The 17,582-nt window shown below is 40.8% G+C and overlaps 1 protein-coding gene across 1 annotated transcript in view; it reads right to left on the reverse strand.

Moving 5' to 3' along the window:
- Nucleotides 1-217: 217 nt before the first annotated feature.
- Nucleotides 218-17,582, reverse strand: part of LOC133611942 (transmembrane protein 116) — a 485,483-nt gene continuing 468,118 nt past the window's right edge. Inside the window, exons 22-31 of the mRNA XM_072913718.1 lie at nt 14,040-14,103; nt 13,841-13,972; nt 7,003-7,098; nt 6,878-6,927; nt 6,683-6,808; nt 6,510-6,555; nt 4,408-4,479; nt 4,177-4,330; nt 1,663-1,736; nt 218-1,599 (exon numbers count right to left, since the gene is read on the reverse strand). Coding sequence (XP_072769819.1) covers nt 1,447-1,599; nt 1,663-1,736; nt 4,177-4,330; nt 4,408-4,479; nt 6,510-6,555; nt 6,683-6,808; nt 6,878-6,927; nt 7,003-7,098; nt 13,841-13,972; nt 14,040-14,103 — 967 coding nt within the window. The 3' untranslated portion in view covers nt 218-1,446. The remainder of the gene's footprint in view (nt 1,600-1,662; nt 1,737-4,176; nt 4,331-4,407; nt 4,480-6,509; nt 6,556-6,682; nt 6,809-6,877; nt 6,928-7,002; nt 7,099-13,840; nt 13,973-14,039; nt 14,104-17,582) is intronic.

Genomic DNA, 17,582 nt, shown 5'->3' on the forward strand with positions numbered 1-17,582 from the left:
AACAATGTTTTAGAAAGACTAGGCCTATATTTTCGTTAGGTAAAAAAAATGTTCTGAATTTATTTCAATGAATATTAACTTGTTAACGTTATAATGCTCAAATAGGGACGAGGGCGGGGTGCACAGTGAAGCAGTGAACAGTTTCGCGACAAAGATGAACCTTTATTGATTGATCTGCAGCCATGACAAAATATCAGACAATCTCCATTGTCAACGACAGGCAGGAAAATAAAAATGAACACATAGCCTATGTTGTAGGCATAGGCATATAGGCTCATACGTTTTTAAGTTGAAATAAAAAATAAAAATAAAAAATGTGCCTCATAAGCCTTAGGCTGTCAATCACGCGCACAAACTTAAATTATACAATAACATATATATGTCATCTTTATTCAAACAAAAATACATTAAATAAATAATAATAATAAATTACCTGCAACTTATTGGCCAAGGCAAATAGCTGAAGGGGGGAAATCAAACCCATCAGACTGCACTTTATCATCAAACTTGAATTATAATGAAAATAGACGGTCGCGACAAACAAAGCAGGCTAAATAGTCTTACATTGTCGCCAATCGGAGATGCGCTTCACTTGAAAGCGAGGCCAAATAATTATTCATACATAGTAGTATATCTCCAATAGAAAAAAACCACAATAAACAACGCAATTGCCTTAATTCCTTTGCATTGTAGTGCGCCCAAACAACACGTAATCATCAAAATGATTTAGCTGACCGAACTCAATATAGGTTAGACATGGGCTTATTTGGTATAGCCTAGGTAACGTAGACTACTTCGTTTAACATATCCAACCGTATGTCGACTTACTTTTTTTTTTTGTTAGCACTATGCAGGAATAAAAGGGCATCTACAGTGCCAGGATTCATGCGAGAGCGCCTGGCCTCTAAAATGTGCCCTGCTGCGCTGAAGGAGCGCTCACTTGCGCCACTTGTTGCTGGGACGCGGTGCCATCTTTTTCTTTTTTTCTTCTTCTTCTGTTGTGTTGTGGTGTGCTGCAGTGCCTGATGAATAATTGACTGTTTCAAAGAATGCTGCTCGTTTTTCGTATGTGGGTAACAACATTTAACTATGTATATATATTTCCGAATTGGTTCAACCGCCGCCCGCCCGCATCTATTTAAAATCTATTTTTACCCGCCCGACCCGCGGTTTATCCGCGGACTCCGCGGTTGTGTCCGCAAACCGCGCATCTCTAACACACGCACACACAAAACCCTTTTGAGCCAATAAATACATTTATTCTTAAATATTCCTTTTCTAATATAGTGTCCCCCAAATTTTCTTTCTTTAAAAAATGTCAAGTCATCGCTTGAAAGTGCAAATTCTTCACTGAAGAGCAGCATAAATACATGTCATCGTTGAAAAGTCCTTTGTGTTGACTCATCTTAAAAAGTGTCTTTTCGTGCAAAATCTCTTTGTCGAGGCTCAAGGAGAACTTTTGAGTGATTGGTCAAAGAAGGCCATGTGCTGGTAGGCCACCAGGGGGGTGTTCTCCCCCAGGACAGCGTCTGTGAAGTTGGGCCGCCTCCATGCGTACACCAGACTGTTGAGGAAGCCTTGCAGGGACACACTGGCAGCCTGAAGTCAAAAGGGAACATCAAAACATTGCTCCATAATACTTGTGAGAGAGAAGAAAGCCACCTGTATGATGTACGCAGCAAACAGCTTGTGCTGGTCAACAGCAGTCCATGTCGACAGCAGGATGACCAGGAGGGCTGGAGAAGGTTAGCAAATTAGGTTGAGGAATTAGCTCAACAGGTCACTTTTTTTTCATGAAAAGCCATTACTCCTGACGTCCTCCTTTTAGGTTTGGTTGATATCAGCACTTCAGTCATTAACAATAATATTATCAGAGAAATGGACATTGAAACAGTGCAGGTCTGACTTGGTAGGATATGTACAGTGAGTGGTGAACATAGTGAGCTCAGAAAGCATAAGAACAAGTATATACATTTGATTATTTACATTTGATTATTTACAATCCGGGGAGGTGGGATGTGGTGGGGGGAGGGTGTTAGTCTAAGGTTGTAGTTGCCTGGAGGTGGTCTTTTAGAGATGCACTTTCTTTTACACCTGTTGGGAGTGCATTCCATATTGATGTGGCATAGAAGGAGAATGAGTTAAAGGGGAACATTATCACAATTTCAGAAGGGTTAAAACCATTAAAAATCAGTTCCCAGTGGCTTATTTTATTTTTCGAAGTTTTTTTCAAAATTTTACCCATCATGCAATATCCCTAAAAAACAAGCTTCAAAGTGCCTGATTTTAACCATCGTTATATACACCCGTCCATTTTCCTGTGACGTCACATAGTGATGCCAACACAAACAAACATGGCGCATAGAACAGCAAGCTATAGCGACATTAGCTCGGATTCAGACTCGGATTTCAGCGGCTTAAGCGATTCAACAGATTACGCATGTATTGAAACGGATGGTTACAACCATCCGTTTCAATACATGACGCTTACATAGGTCTGGTGATAATGTTCCCCTTTAAGACCTTTGTTAGATCGGAATCTGGGTTTAACATGGTTTCTGGAGCTCCCCCTGGTGTTGTGGTTATGGCGGTCATTTACGTTATGGAAGTAGTTTGACATGTACTTTGGTATCAGGGAGGTTTTGATTGATTGATTGATTGAAACTTGTATTAGTAGATTGCACAGTTCAGTACATATTCCGTACAATTGACCACTAAATGGTAAAACCCCAATAAGTTTTTCAACTTGTTTAAAGGGGAACATTATCACCAGACCTATGTAAGCGTCAATATATACCTTGATGTTGCAGAAAAAAGACCATATATTTTTTAACCGATTTTCGAACTCTAAATGGGTGAATTTTGGCGAATTAAACGCCTTTCTAATATTCGCTCTCGGTGCGATGACGTCACAACGTGACGTCACATCGGGAAGCAATCCGCCATTTTCTCAAACACCGAGTCAAATCAGCTCTGTTATTTTCCGTTTTTTCGACTGTTTTCCGTACCTTGGAGACATCATGCCTCGTCGGTGTGTTGTCGGAGGGTGTAACAACACGAACAGGGACGGATTCAAGTTGCACCAGTGGCCCAAAGATGCGAAAGTGGAAAGAAATTGGACGTTTGTTCCGCACACTTTACCGACGAAAGCTATGCTGCGACAGAGATGGCAAGAATGTGTGGATATCCTGCGACACTCAAAGCAGATGCATTTCCAACGATAAAGTCAAAGAAATCTGCCGCCAGACCCCCATTGAATCTGCCGGAGTGTGTGAGCAATTCAGGGACAAAGGACCTCGGTAGCACGGCAAGCAATGGCGGCAGTTTGTTCCCGCAGACGAGCGAGCTAAACCCCCTGGATGTCTTGGCTCACACCGTCCCGAAGATGATCAAGAGAAGAATATCGACCCTAGCTTTCCTGGCCTGCTGACATGAGGGTATGTCTACAGAATATATTAATTGATGAAAACTGGGCTGTCTGCACTCTCAAAGTGCATGTTGTTGCCAAATGTATTTCATATGCTGTAAACCTAGTTCATAGTTGTTAGTTTCCTTTAATGCCAAACAAACACATACCGATCGTTGGTTAGAAGGCGATCGCCGAATTCGTCCTCGCTTTCTCCCGTGTCGCTGGCTGTCGTGTCGTTTTCGTCGGTTTTGCTTGCATACGGTTCAAACCGATATGGCTCAATAGCTTCAGTTTCTTCTTCAATTTCGTTTTCGCTACGTGCCTCCACACTACAACCATCCGTTTCAATACATGCGTAATCTGTTGAATCGCTTAAGCCGCTGAAATCCGAGTCTGAATCCGAGCTAATGTCGCTATAGCTTGCTGTTCTTTCCGCCATGTTTGTTTGTGTTGGCTTCACTATGTGACGTCACAGGAAAATGGACGGGTGTATATAACGATGGTTAAAGTCAGGCAATTTGAAACTTTTTTTAGGGATATTGCGTGATGGATAACATTTTGAAAAAAACTTCGAAAAATAAAATAAGCCACTGGGAACTGATTTTTAATGGTTTTAACCCTTCTGAAATTGTGATCATGTTCCCCTTTAAGTTATGCAGAGGTGTACTTATAACAATTTCATAGACAAATGATACTATTTATTGTTGAGAGTGTGGGGTGGGTGTCGTTCCTTCCTGCAGCGTAAGAGAAGTGAAGGGAGAACACACCTGGGGTCCAGCAGAAGAGGATGACCATCACCATGCTCCTGGCCGTGGAAAAGACACTTTTCCATCTCCGGCCTGAGCGTCCATCTCCTTCCACAGGAAAAAGACCCTCCTGTTTGTGCCGTTCATACCAGCGACCGACCTTGTAGTAGATAACCTTTCATGAAACGAAAAAAGTCGTGTTAAAAACAGATCAAGACCCACGTTGCGGGTGAATAAAAGTTGATGACTTACTGAGCAAACCAGCATCACAGGAATCACCACAAGGACAAGAAACACTCGCATAAAAGTGTCATGGATGATCTCCTAGCAAATAAACCAAGAGCTGATAAAAACGAATGGCGATGAATCAGGAACAACTCATGTTTCAATCTTGCTGACTTAGTGCAGGTTTTCCCAAAGATGGTGGATAAAGAACAACACAGAGGTCGACGGGCGGATTGGTGCGGCGTCTTTAGTAATGCGGACGCTGTATCGATCTGGAAGGCAAAGCTCTCAATTTACCGGTCGATCTACGTTCCCATCCTCACCTATGGTCATGAGCTTTGGGTTATGACCGAAAGGACAAGATCACGGGTACAAGCGGCCGAAATGGGCTTCCTCCGCCGGGTGGCGGGTCTCTCCTTTAGAGATAGGGTGAGGAGCTCTGTCATCCGGGAGGAGCTCAAACTAAAGCTGCTGCTCCTCCACATCGAGAGGAGCCTGATGTGGTGGTTCGGGCATCTGGTCAGGATGCCACCCGAACATGTTTTGGGCACGTCCGACCGGTAGGAGGCCACGGGGAAGACCCAGGACACGTTGGGAAGACTATCTCTCCCGGCTGGCCTGGGAACGCCTCGGGATCCCCCGGGATAAGCTAGACAAAGTGGCTGGGGACAGGGAAGTCTGGGCTTCCCTGCTTAGGTTTTGTCCCTGCGACCCGACTGCGGAAGAAGATGGATGGATGGATGGATGTGTGAATGATACGTTAGCAATGTGAGCTCGATTTGTTGTGTAGCTAGCTAAGCCTTCTACTAAAAACTAATTTTGATTGGATCAGTTCCTTCTGTGTTTGGCAATGGATCAGTTAGTGTTTCAATCCTTTATTATGTTCGTAAACCTCGAACGATGATGAGCCCGAGCCGGCTTGTGCCTCTATTGTTTGCAAGTATTCAAATCAGCAGTGCAGTAAAAGTATTGACGCACAGAAAAGCGTTTTATTGTCAATATACACATGTATACGTCCAGGTTCTAGCACTGGACTCGGTAGAAGTTTACCCATAGCCAGCGTATACTACCAGGTTTTGCAGCCGGGATTTCTTACTTTCTGTCAAGACTTGGGCTGTGGCGTGGTTTGTTCTCCCGAGGTGCAAGTGATTTGGACCAGACATGACGTGAAGGTGAATACATGATTTATTTTAACACTATATATCAAAAAGGAACAAACGAAAAGCGCGCACAATGGCGGAGGTACAAAACTAGACTATAAACACAGGACTTGCACATTGGCAGAAACTATGAACAATTAAACAAAACTTGCAAACTATGGCATGAATAAATAAAACTTATTTGGATGAAAAAAACGGCATGAAAAAGCGCAGCAAGGGTCATAAGGGTGTGTGGAGAGTATAAATGCGGGATGTCGCCACGAAGACAAACTGAAAACAATGAACTTAAATACTACAGACATGATTAACGAAAACAGGTGCGTGACTCAAAACGTGAAACAGGTGCGTGAAGTGACAAGTGAAAACTAATGGGTTGCTATGGTGACAAACAAGAGTGCACAATGAGTCCAAACGTGGAACAGGTGAAACTACTGGGTAACCATGGAAACAAGACAAGGGAGTGAAAAGCCAGAAACTAAAGAGTCCAATAACTAAACAAAACAAAACATGATTACACAGACATGACACTTTCTCCTCCTTCAGCCCACGACAAAGCAGCTGGTCTCGCTATATCATCTGGGATGTTGTTTTGTGGTGAAAGTCAGGTAAAAATAAAATTCTAAAATTCCATATTCCATACGGTTTTAGCAAAACCAAACAAAAAAACAACTATTGTACTAAACAAGCCTGCCGAGGGGCTAAAATTGGCTTGAAAATAGGTCTTTACAGCAAAATCGAAGCAAAGGTTTGACCATCACTACTTGTTCTATAAACCAAAATGAAGTGTTTATAAAAATGGAAAACACAAATCATAATATGAACACTTTAAATGTAAAATAATACAGTATTGAGGAATTTCCAAACTCTATAAATAACTCTCCAATGAATTCCCAGAATAAAGAATAAATTGATCATTTGCAGTATTTTGTAGTTTAAAAACAATCCTTTTCAGTAAAATGTTCAACTCACAGCATCTGAGCAGGCATCTTTCCAGACGTGCAAGAACAAAATACAACTGAGGAGAAAAGCCAACAAAAAAGAGTCAAACTTTTGCTCAGTCCGGTATCTAAGAAGTGTGTTGTACTGAAAAGGGCCCTTAAAGTCAAGGGACTCCTCACACATTTGTAGAATGAAGTGGTTACCTGGTGCAGTATTTAGCATCATTCTGGATGACGACGCTGAGAGAGGCGTCGGGGTCTGGAATGACTAAAGTGGCTTTGATGAAAGGAGTGAAGACGTACGTCAAGTAGACCACAGTCGGGATCAACCTGTGATATCAGACAATACACGTCAACAACCTATAAAAAGGCTTTAAAGAAGAGGAGGCTCACACTCACCATACCAGCAAGTACACAGGTATGGCCACTAGATGACTTCTGCAAGGACTCTGCGTGTAAAACAGGTCAAATATGTATTTACTGTACATACGTTGAAAATATCATATCAATCTCACCCATCTGACCTCATCCTGCGCTGGTGCTGTTCTCCATCCTCGGATGGCTTTGGTGGACTTCCATGCGTAGACCACCACCAGCAGAAATGAGATGAAGTAAAATGTCTGCGAACAAAAAACGATGTATTTACACGGTTGAAAATATGTTAAGACATGCTAGAGAAGTTGGAAGGAATAACGACAGTTAAGTGAAGAGTGAATTAATTCTAATAACCAGTGCCTTCTCTGCTGGCCTGACATAAATGCATCCATCCATCCATCCATCTTCTTCCGCTTATCCGAGGTCGGGTCGCTGGGGCAGCAGCTTAAGCAGGGAAGCCCAGACTTCCCTCTCCCCAGCCACTTCGTCCAGCTCCTCACGGGTGATCCCGAGGCGTTCCCAGGCCAGCCGGGAGAGATAGTCTTCCCAATGTGTCCTGGGTCTTCCCTGTGGCCTCCTACCGGTCGGACGTGCCCGAAACACCTCCCTAGGGAGGCGTTCGGGTGGCATCCTGACCAGATGCCCGAAACCACCTCATCTGGTTCCTCTCCATGGGGAGGAGCAGCGGCTTTACTTTGAGCTCCTCCCAGATGACAGAGCTTCTCACCCTATCTCTAAGGGAGAGACCCGCCACCCGGCGGAGGAAGCTCATTTCGGCCGCTTGTACCCGTGATCTTGTCCTTTCGGTCATAACCCAAAGCTCATGACCATAGGTGAGGATGGGAACGTAGAATTGAGAGCTTTGCCTTCCGGCTCAGCTCCTTCTTCACCACAACGGATCGATACAGCGTCCGCATTACTGAAGACGCCGCACTGATCCGCCTGTCGATCTCACCATCCAGTCTTCCCTCACTCGTGAACAAGACTCCGAGGTACTTGAACTCCTCCACTTGGGGCAAGATCTCCTCCCCAACCCGGAGATGGCACTCCACCCTTTTCCGGGCGAGAACCATGGACTCGGACTTGGAGGTGCTGATTCCCATCCCAGTCTCTTCACACTCGGCTGCGAACCGATCCAGTGAGAGCTGAGGATCTTGGCCAGATGAAGCCATCAGGACCATATGATCTGCAAAAAGCAGAGACCTAATCCTGCAGCCACCAAACCAGATCCCCTCAACGCCTTGACTGCGCCTAGAAATTCTGTCCATAAAAGTTATGAACAGAATCGGTGATGAGTGTCAGAGCTTGGTCCGCATTGCCGGCAGTAAGTCGGACCCGTTTCCAGTGAGGGTTGGACTTCACCAACCCTTTGTCACCGATTCTGTTCATAACTAACATAAATCATAATCATAAATTGATCAATTTTAATTTCATTTTGGATTAACTTTCCCTAAATATCTAAAAGTATTCATCATATTCTCTTCATGTCATTTTAGGCTGCGGTGTTGCTGTTTTTATGTTTGCTTTTATCCAATTCAGCGAGCTTGTTTTGCAAACACTGAATGAATGAATCTGATATTTACTCGCTTGTTTAACTTACAAAGGCCGAAGGAGAGCAAATCGTTGATTAGGTTGCAGATATACTCGCAAGTCCATTTTCAAGAAGGACATTTAAAGAGAAGCTCAATCTGGTGAGACGAGATCCCCAAGCTAGCAAAGCTGTTCCAATTGAATCAACCATTTAGGAGCGCTACACCTTGCTTCCGAATTCCGACGGGTGATGCAAATTGTGAGTTTAAATATTTGATTTGATTTTTTTCATATGTTTTTACAATTATTTTCATTTTGACAGCGTTTGGTGGTAGCGGAGGGGTGTATATAGTAGCGTCCTGGAAGAATTAGTGCTGCAAGGGGTTCTGGGTATTTGTTCTGTTGTGTTTATGTTGTGTTACGGTGCGGATGTTCTCCCGAAATGTGTTTGTCATTCTTGTTTGGTGTGGGTTCACAGTGTGGCGCATATTTGAAACAGTGTTAAAGTTGTTTATACGGCCACCCTCAGTGTGACCTGTATGGCTGTTGACCAAGTATGTGTTGCATTCACTTATGTGTGTTTAAAAGCCGCATATAATACGTGACTGGGCAGGCACGCTGTTTGTATGGAGGAGAAGCGGACGTGACGACAAATTGTAGAGGACGCTAAAGGCAGTGCCTTTAAGGCGTAGTGGGTAGAGCGGCCTGAGGGTTGCATGTTCGCGCCCCGCCTCTTGACATCCAAATTGTTGCCACTGTGTCCTTTGGCAGGACACTTCACCCTTTCCCCCGGTGCCGCTCACGCTGGTGAATGAATGATAGGTGGTGGTCGGAGGGGCCGTAGTAGTCTACTCCAGGGCAGCTGTGGCTACAAATGTATCTTACCACCACCAGGTGTGAATGAATGATGGGTTCCCACTTCTCTGTGAGCGCTTTGAGTATCTAATAATAGAAAAGCGCGATATAAAATCTAATCCATTATTATTATTATTATAATATTGTTGTCCTGGTGGAAATCGGGAGAAATTCGGTAGAATGGTTGGCCCGGGAGATTTTCGGGAGGGGCACTGAAATTCGGGAGTCTCCCGGGAAAATCGGGAGGATTGGCAATTATGCTTGAAGCTCATGGAGAGAATGCCAAGAGTGTGCAAAGCAGTAATCAGAGCAAAGGGTGGCTATTCTGAAGAAACTAGACTATAAAACATGTTATTTCACCTTTTTTTTGGTTAAGTACATAACTCCACATGTGTTCATTCGTAGTTTTGATGTGACAATCTACAATGTAAATAGTCATGAAAATAAAGAAAATGCATTGAATGAGGAGAAGGTGTGTCCAAACTTTTGACCTGTACTGTTATTCAAATCAGTGGTCCCCAACCTTTTTGTAACTGCGGACCGGTCAACGCTTGAAAATTTGTCCCACAAAAAATACAATCATGTGTGCTTACGGACTGTATCCCTTGCAGACTGTATTGATCTATATTGATATATAATGTAGGAACCAGAAATATTAATAACAGAAAGTGTCATGTCTGTGTTGATCATGCTTTTGTTTGGCCATGTGCTGTTTGTTTTTTGGACGCTTTTTAGTTCCTGGTTGTGCACTCTTGCTTGTTTTGTTTCCATGGTTACCCATTAGTTCCACCTCTTCCACGTTTTGGACTCACACACCTGTCACCAATCATGTCACCTGTCTTTTTCTGTTGGTCGGCCTGGCGACATTAACTCTGTTTGCTTCTGCTACCTCTGCGTACTTCATGCCATGATGACTTCTACTACTTCTAATACTCATGCCTGTTCCTAGTTTATGCTTCATGCCATGCCACGTAAGTTTTGTTTTTTCATGTCACCGTTAGTAAGTTTTGTTTTATGTCCATAGTTTCTGTCCATGTGTCGGTATTGTTTTCATAGCCGAGTTTTATCTACGCCTTGTGCGCGGCCTTTTGTTTGTTCTTTTGTTAGTGTAAAAATAAATATGTATTTACCTACCAACTTCTCTTGCATCCCGGGAAAACAAAGCCCCTATAGTCCACGCCGTGGCAGAAAGAAACAACCTTTTTGTGCGAATGAGTGTGAATGAGGGAGTTTTTTTTGGATTGGTGCACTAATTGTAAGTGCATCTTGTGTTTTTTATGTTGATTTAATAAAAAAAAAAAAAAAATTTTTAATTTTTTTTAATTTATTTTTTATTTTTTGTGCGGCCCGGTACCAATCGATCCACGGACCGGTACCGGGCCGCGGCCCGGTGGTTGGGGACCACTGATTCAAATGACATTCAGGTTGTTCATTTAAAGCGGCATTGCTTTAAAACGCACCTGTCTAAGCGTTTTATTGTGACATTGGCTCACGTGGTAGTCATTATCACTGTACAATGTTTCAAAACACGCCAATAAAAACAGAAGTCCTCCTTGTGACAATGATGTCATTTTTTTTTCTCACAAATTGGCTCCCTCACATTTCTGGGATTTATGACACACGTGCTTTACTTCCCACTGAATGACTTTGACGCTCCATGTTCCCCTTTCGCTTCATTTAGATACATTTATGCTATTTTCATGCCCATCACTGATATTTCGTTATGGAGTACGAGCACATTAAAGTCTTTGACTAATTGGTAATGTTAGTTTTTTCCACACACCATTTGAGTGACATATTGTAAATGTACTTTACAACTTCAGGCAGCAACATTTGAAGTATTGCTATAATCCAAATAACTCAATTGTATGTTGCCTTTAGTAGACTTCTGCAGTATGTCTTGCTCACCGTTCTTCTACAAATATTGGGCTTGATATTGGGCATATTTTCCATAGTTGCGTTTAGAATGGAGTCACACATTCCATCACCACTGTTTCGACACTTGCACAATAGTATGATACTACAAATAGTGCCGTTTTTTTTATGTCGGTCAAACCATGAACATGATTTTTGACAACCTGACAACATTTGTATTTGGATATGGAGGAGTTTTGCTAAACACCCCTCCATCCATTTTCTACCGCTTTTCCCACCTAATTACCTGCCCACCATGATGGAGCAAACTGGTTGCCAGCTTGCTTCCAAAAGAACGCAATCTTCCACCAAACATGTTATTTTATAGGCTAACAGATTCTACATACACAAGAGTGGAGATTGTGATATAAGCTACACCACATGTCACACTTAATGGTTACACTTTATTACCTGCCCACCATGATGGGCCAAACTGGTTGCCAGCTTGTTTCCAAAAGAACGCAATCTTCCACCAAACATGTTATTTTATAGGCTAACAGATTCTACATACATAAGAGTGGAGATTGTGATATAAGCTATCCCACATGTCACACTTAATGGTTACACTTTATTACCTGCCCACCATGATGGAGCAAACTGGTTGCCAGTTCGTTTCCAAAAGAACGCAATCTTCCACCAAACATGTTATTTTGTAGGCTAACAGATTCTACATACATAAGAGTGGAGATTGTGATATAAGCTATCCCACATGTCACACTTAATGGTTACACTTTATTACCTGCCCACCATGATGGAGCAAACTGGTTGCCAGCTCACTTCCAAAAGAACAAAATCTTCCACCAAACATGTTATTTTGTAGGCTAACAGATTCTACATACATAAGAGTGGAGATTGTGATATAAGCTATCCCACATGTCACACTTAATGGTTACACTTTATTACCTGCCCACCATGATGGACCAAACTGGTTGCCAGTTTGTTTACAAAAGAACGAAATCTTCCACCAAACATGTTATTTTATAGGCTAACAGATTCTACATACATAAGAGTGGAGAAAGTGATATAAGCTATCCCACATGTCACACTTAATGGTTACACTTTATTACCTGCCCGCCATGATGGAGCAAACTTGTTGCCAGCTTGCTTCCAAAAGAACGCAATCTTCCACCAAACATGTTATTTTATAGGCTAACAGATTCTACATACATACGAGTGGAGAATGTGATATAAGCTACACCACATGTCAAACTTAATGGTTACACTTTATTGCCTGCCCACCATGATGGACCAAACTGGTTGCCAGCTTGCTTCCAAAAGAACGAAATATTCCACCAAACATGTTATTTTGTAGGCTAACTGATACTACATACATACGAGTGGAGAAGGTGATATAAGCTACACCACATGTCACACTTAATTACCTGCCCACCATGATGGAGCAAACTGGTTGCCAGTTTGTTTCCAAAAGAACGCAATCTTCCACCAAATATGTTATTTTGTAGGCTAACAGATTCTACATACATACGAGTGGAGAATGTGTTATAAGGTACACCACATGTCACACTTAATGGTTACACTTTATTACCTGCCCACCATGATGGAGCAAACTGGTTGCCAGCTCGCTTCCAAAAGAACAAAATCTTCCACCAAACATGTTATTTTGTAGGCTAACTGATACTACATACATACGAGTGGAGAATGTGATATAAGCTACACCACATGTCACACTTATTTACCTGCCCACCATGATGAAGCAAACTGGTTGCCAGTTTGTTTCCAAAAGAACGCAATCTTCCACCAAACATGTTATTTTATAGGCTAACAGATTCTACATATATAAGAGTGGAGATTGTGATATAAGCTATCCCACATGTCACACTTAATGGTTACACTTTATTACCTTCCCACCATGATGGAGCAAACTGGTTGCCAGCTTGCTTCCAAAAGAACGCAATCTTTCACCAAACATGTTATTTTATAGGCTAACAGATTCTACATACATAAGAGTAGAGATTGTGATATAAGCTATCCCACATGTCCCACTTAATGGTTACACTTTATTACCTGCCCACCATGATGGAGCAAACTGGTTGCCAGCTTGCTTCCAAAAGAACGCAATCTTCCACTAAACATGTTATTTTGTAGGCTAACAGATTCTACATACATAAGAGTAGAGATTGTGATATAAGCTATCCCACATGTCACACTTAATGGCTACACTTTATTACCTGTCCACCATGATGGAGCAAACTGGTTGCCAGCTTGCTTCCAAAAGAACGCAATCTTCCACTAAACATGTTATTTTGTAGGCTAACAGATACTACATACATACGAGTGGAGAATGTGATATAAGCTACACCACATGTCATACTTAATGGTTACACTTTATTACCTGCCCACCATGATGGAGCAAACTGGCTGCCAGCTTATTTCCAAAAGAACGCAATCTTCCACCGAACATGTTATTTTATAGGCTAACAGATACTACATACATAAGAGTGGAGATTGTGATATAAGCTATTCTCTGGGAAAATGGTTGCCAGATATGTCAAAAAGTCCCCCCGTCCAATCATTTTTCTAGTCATTCTCAATAGAAGTTGACTTAGTACAGTATTGTACAAAAAAATCGATAAGGTAAAACAGGTTAAATGTATTTTTTCAGTGTTAAATCTGTTGAAAAAAAATAATCTATGTATTTCTTTTTGAGTAAGTCAAATAGTTCCTCACCAGTGCCAGAGGCAGGCTGTACTGACAGATCGTGACGCTGTTGTCGCTGCCAACTTTGTTCATGGCGCTAGTAAACATCTGAATGAGAGCAGCCACAAGGTCTGCCAGGGCCAGCTGGACCAGGAGGTGCACCTTGAAACACAAAACAGCCGACTTTAATGCCATCACTCCACTCTCCACCCGCAAAGTGGGCACAAACCTGGTCTTTCAGGTGCCTCCATCTCAGCACGGAAACCAGCAGCACGGAGAAGCTGCCCATCACGCTGCAAAGCAGGTAAGATCTCAGAACCACACACGTGCACACCTGAAGGCACTTTGGCACCAACCCAGCCTGGAGTCTTTTATTACTCACTTCTTATCTTGGGAAGTCTAGTGCAGCCATTCTCAGACTGTGGCACGTGTACCACTAGTGCGGGGTGTCAAACGTACGGCCCGAGGGCCGCATCAGGCCCGCGAACAGGTTTTATCCGGTCAGCGGGATTTGATTGATTGATTGATTGAAACTTTTATTAGTAGATTACACGGTACAGTACATATTCCGTACAATTTACCACTAAATGGTAACACCCGAATAAGTTTTTCAACTTATTTATTATAATAATAATAATAATAATAATAATAATAGATTTTATTTGTAAAAAGCACTTTACATTGAGTAAACAACCTCAAAGTGCTACAGTGTATTAAAAAATAAAAATAAAAAGATAATACTAAATATAAATAAAAATAAAAACTAGAACAGCCAAATAGCTAAAACTAGTATGCATATATCTAAAAAAATGGCTTTTTTTTTTTAAAAGAAGGGTTTTTAAGCCTTTTTAAAAAAACATCCACAGTCTGTGGTGCCCTCAGGTGGTCAGGGAGAGCGTTCCACAGACTGGTAGCGGCGGAGCAGAAAGCCCGGTCTCCCATTGTTCGTAGCTTTGTCCTCGGAGGTTGGAGGAGGTTAGCCAGTCCGGAGCGGAGGTGTCGTGTGGAGGATTTGGGGGTGAGTAGTTCTTTGATTAATCAATTAATCGTTAATCAATTCATGGTAATTTTGCTAAGTATAAAAATGAGCCAACATTTTTGAATGAAAGAAACAGCTGTTCTAAAAGTGTCCACTAGATGTCGCAATAGCAATTTTTTGTATCTTTGTAGATTATGCTACATATGTAAAAAAAAACACACAAAAAAAACACATTAGTGCACCAGTCGAGGAAAATGATTAAACTACATAAATAACATCCTGTAATTTAATTTTGATGTATATATATATATATATATATATATATATATATATATATATATATATATATATATATATATATATATATATATGTGTATATATATATATATATATATATATATATATATATATATATATATATATATATATATATATATATATATATATATACCGGTATATATATATAGGCTGCAACTGCCGCAAGAAACCTGATTGCCCTCTCAACGGGGGGTGCTTACAAACATCAGTTGTTTACCAATCTAAGGTAACACGCAAGGACATTAACACATCCGACACATATGTAGGATTAACCGAGGGAGAGTTTAAAACCAGATGGAACAATCACAAGGCTTCTTTCAGGAACCAAAACCTGCGGAATACCACAGAACTCAGCAAACACATTTGGGACCTCAAAGACAATAATGTTGAATATTCAATAACATGGCAAATTCTTGCATCCAGCACACCTTACAATAGTGGTAATAAAAGATGCAACCTATGCTTGAAAGAGAAACTGTTTATTATATACCGTCCAGACCTGTCACCCCTCAACAAGCGCAGCGAAATTGTATCAGCATGCCGCCACAGACGGAAACACCTCCTAGGTAACACATGAGCCAATCACCACGCCCCTACGCCAGCCTGTACCCTCCCACTCTGTGCCCTATATAAACCATGGTATGTGAATGCTCCCATTAAAATCTCCTGATGATTGAGGGAACCCCCTCATGAAACAGGCCTGTAGAGATGAAGTAGTCTTGTGATTTTTTTCCCACACATACATATATATATATATATATATATATATATATATATATATATATATATATATATATATATATATATATATATATATATATGTATATAAGGAAAAATGCATTTTTAGACAGTATGATTTGCCTGAGCGGCTAGTAGACCCCAAGAGTAACAAGCGGTTGCCTTGTTGCCTTTCCATTAAGAACAATAAATTAGTTTTTACTGTACGTTTGCTGGTTTCAAGAAATGTAATGCCGAGCGCATATCATTATGTCAAGATAATGACACTAGCATTTACTTCATTTAAGAATATTTTTCTCTTTTTTTCATACCAAGAAAAGTGTACTTGTTATTAGTGAGAATATACTTATTTTAAGGTATTTTTGGGTTCATTGAGGTTAGCTAATTTTACTTGTTTTGGAAAGTCTTGACAAGACACATTTTCTTGTTCTATTGGCAGATAATTTTGCTTAGTTCAAATAAAATACCCCTCTTTTTTTTTTTTCTTGTTTTTGAACACTGACTTTTTGCAGTGTATGTATAATCTGTACTGTTAAACTGGTCACAGAAAATGGTTGATGGTTGATTATATGACCGAAATAAACGTATTTCATTCATTCATTTCATTTCATTTCAACATATAAAATGTACTTGTTAAATAAAACCTTTGCCTTGTCTTTATTCAAAATGTTGGCCTGTAATGTAATGTAATGGTGTTTTCTGAGAACTCATGCGGACACGTTGCTTGACTAAGTACCATCCACCCCTCATAGGAAATCACTGATTTGGATCAGAAACTTACAGTGCACTGCAAAAAGTCAGTGTTCAAAAACAAGAAAAAAAAAAAAATTGGTGTATTTTACTTGAACTAAACAAAATTAGCTGCCAATAGAACAAGAAAATGTGGCTTGTCAAGACTTTCCAAAACAAGTCAAATTAGCTAACCTTAATGAACCCAAAAATACCTTAAAATAAGTATATTCTCACTAATAACAAGTGCACCTTTATTGGTAGAAAAAAAAGAGACCTTTTTGCTCAATATGTTGAAAAATATTCTTAAATTAGGTAAATGCTAGTGCCATTATCTTGACATAATGATATGCACTCGGCATTACATTTCTTGAAACCAGCAAACTTATGCTAAAAACTAATTTATTGTTCTTAATGAAAAGGCAACAAGGCAACCGCTTGTTACTCTCGGGGTCTCCTAGCCGCTCAGGCAAATCATATTGTCTAAAGATGCATTTTTCCATCGATAACATGACATCATCGCGCCAAGTGCGTGCTCTTTCAGTCAATTAGTACGCGAGGCATATATATATATATATATATATATATATATATATATATATATATATATATATATATATATATATATATATATATATATATATATCAGTGACGTGCGGTCACTGGCGGCCATCATGGAAAGAAAAAAAATGTAAAAAGAAAAAAAAAAAAATTAAATTGTTATATGCATCCAGTGATTATACTATGAAGTTATTTTCCGTTTAACTTCACTTAGTTTTAGATTATTTTTATTCAAAATTGCTGAATTTTCACATTTGCCGTTCAAATACTGAGAAGAGACGGTGCGGTGAACAGCAGCCAGTTGAGGCATGTCACTCAATTGTGCCTCACCATGGATTGCGGACTCGGCTAACTGCTGGCCTGCTGTGCAGTGAGACCGTATTGCTATATGAACTATATTATACATTTCCATAGTTTAGTTAGCTGAGGTATATAATGTACAGTGTA

Source organism: Nerophis lumbriciformis, linkage group LG08 (genome assembly GCF_033978685.3).
Source record: "Nerophis lumbriciformis linkage group LG08, RoL_Nlum_v2.1, whole genome shotgun sequence".
Taxonomy (NCBI): Eukaryota; Metazoa; Chordata; class Actinopteri; order Syngnathiformes; family Syngnathidae; genus Nerophis; species Nerophis lumbriciformis.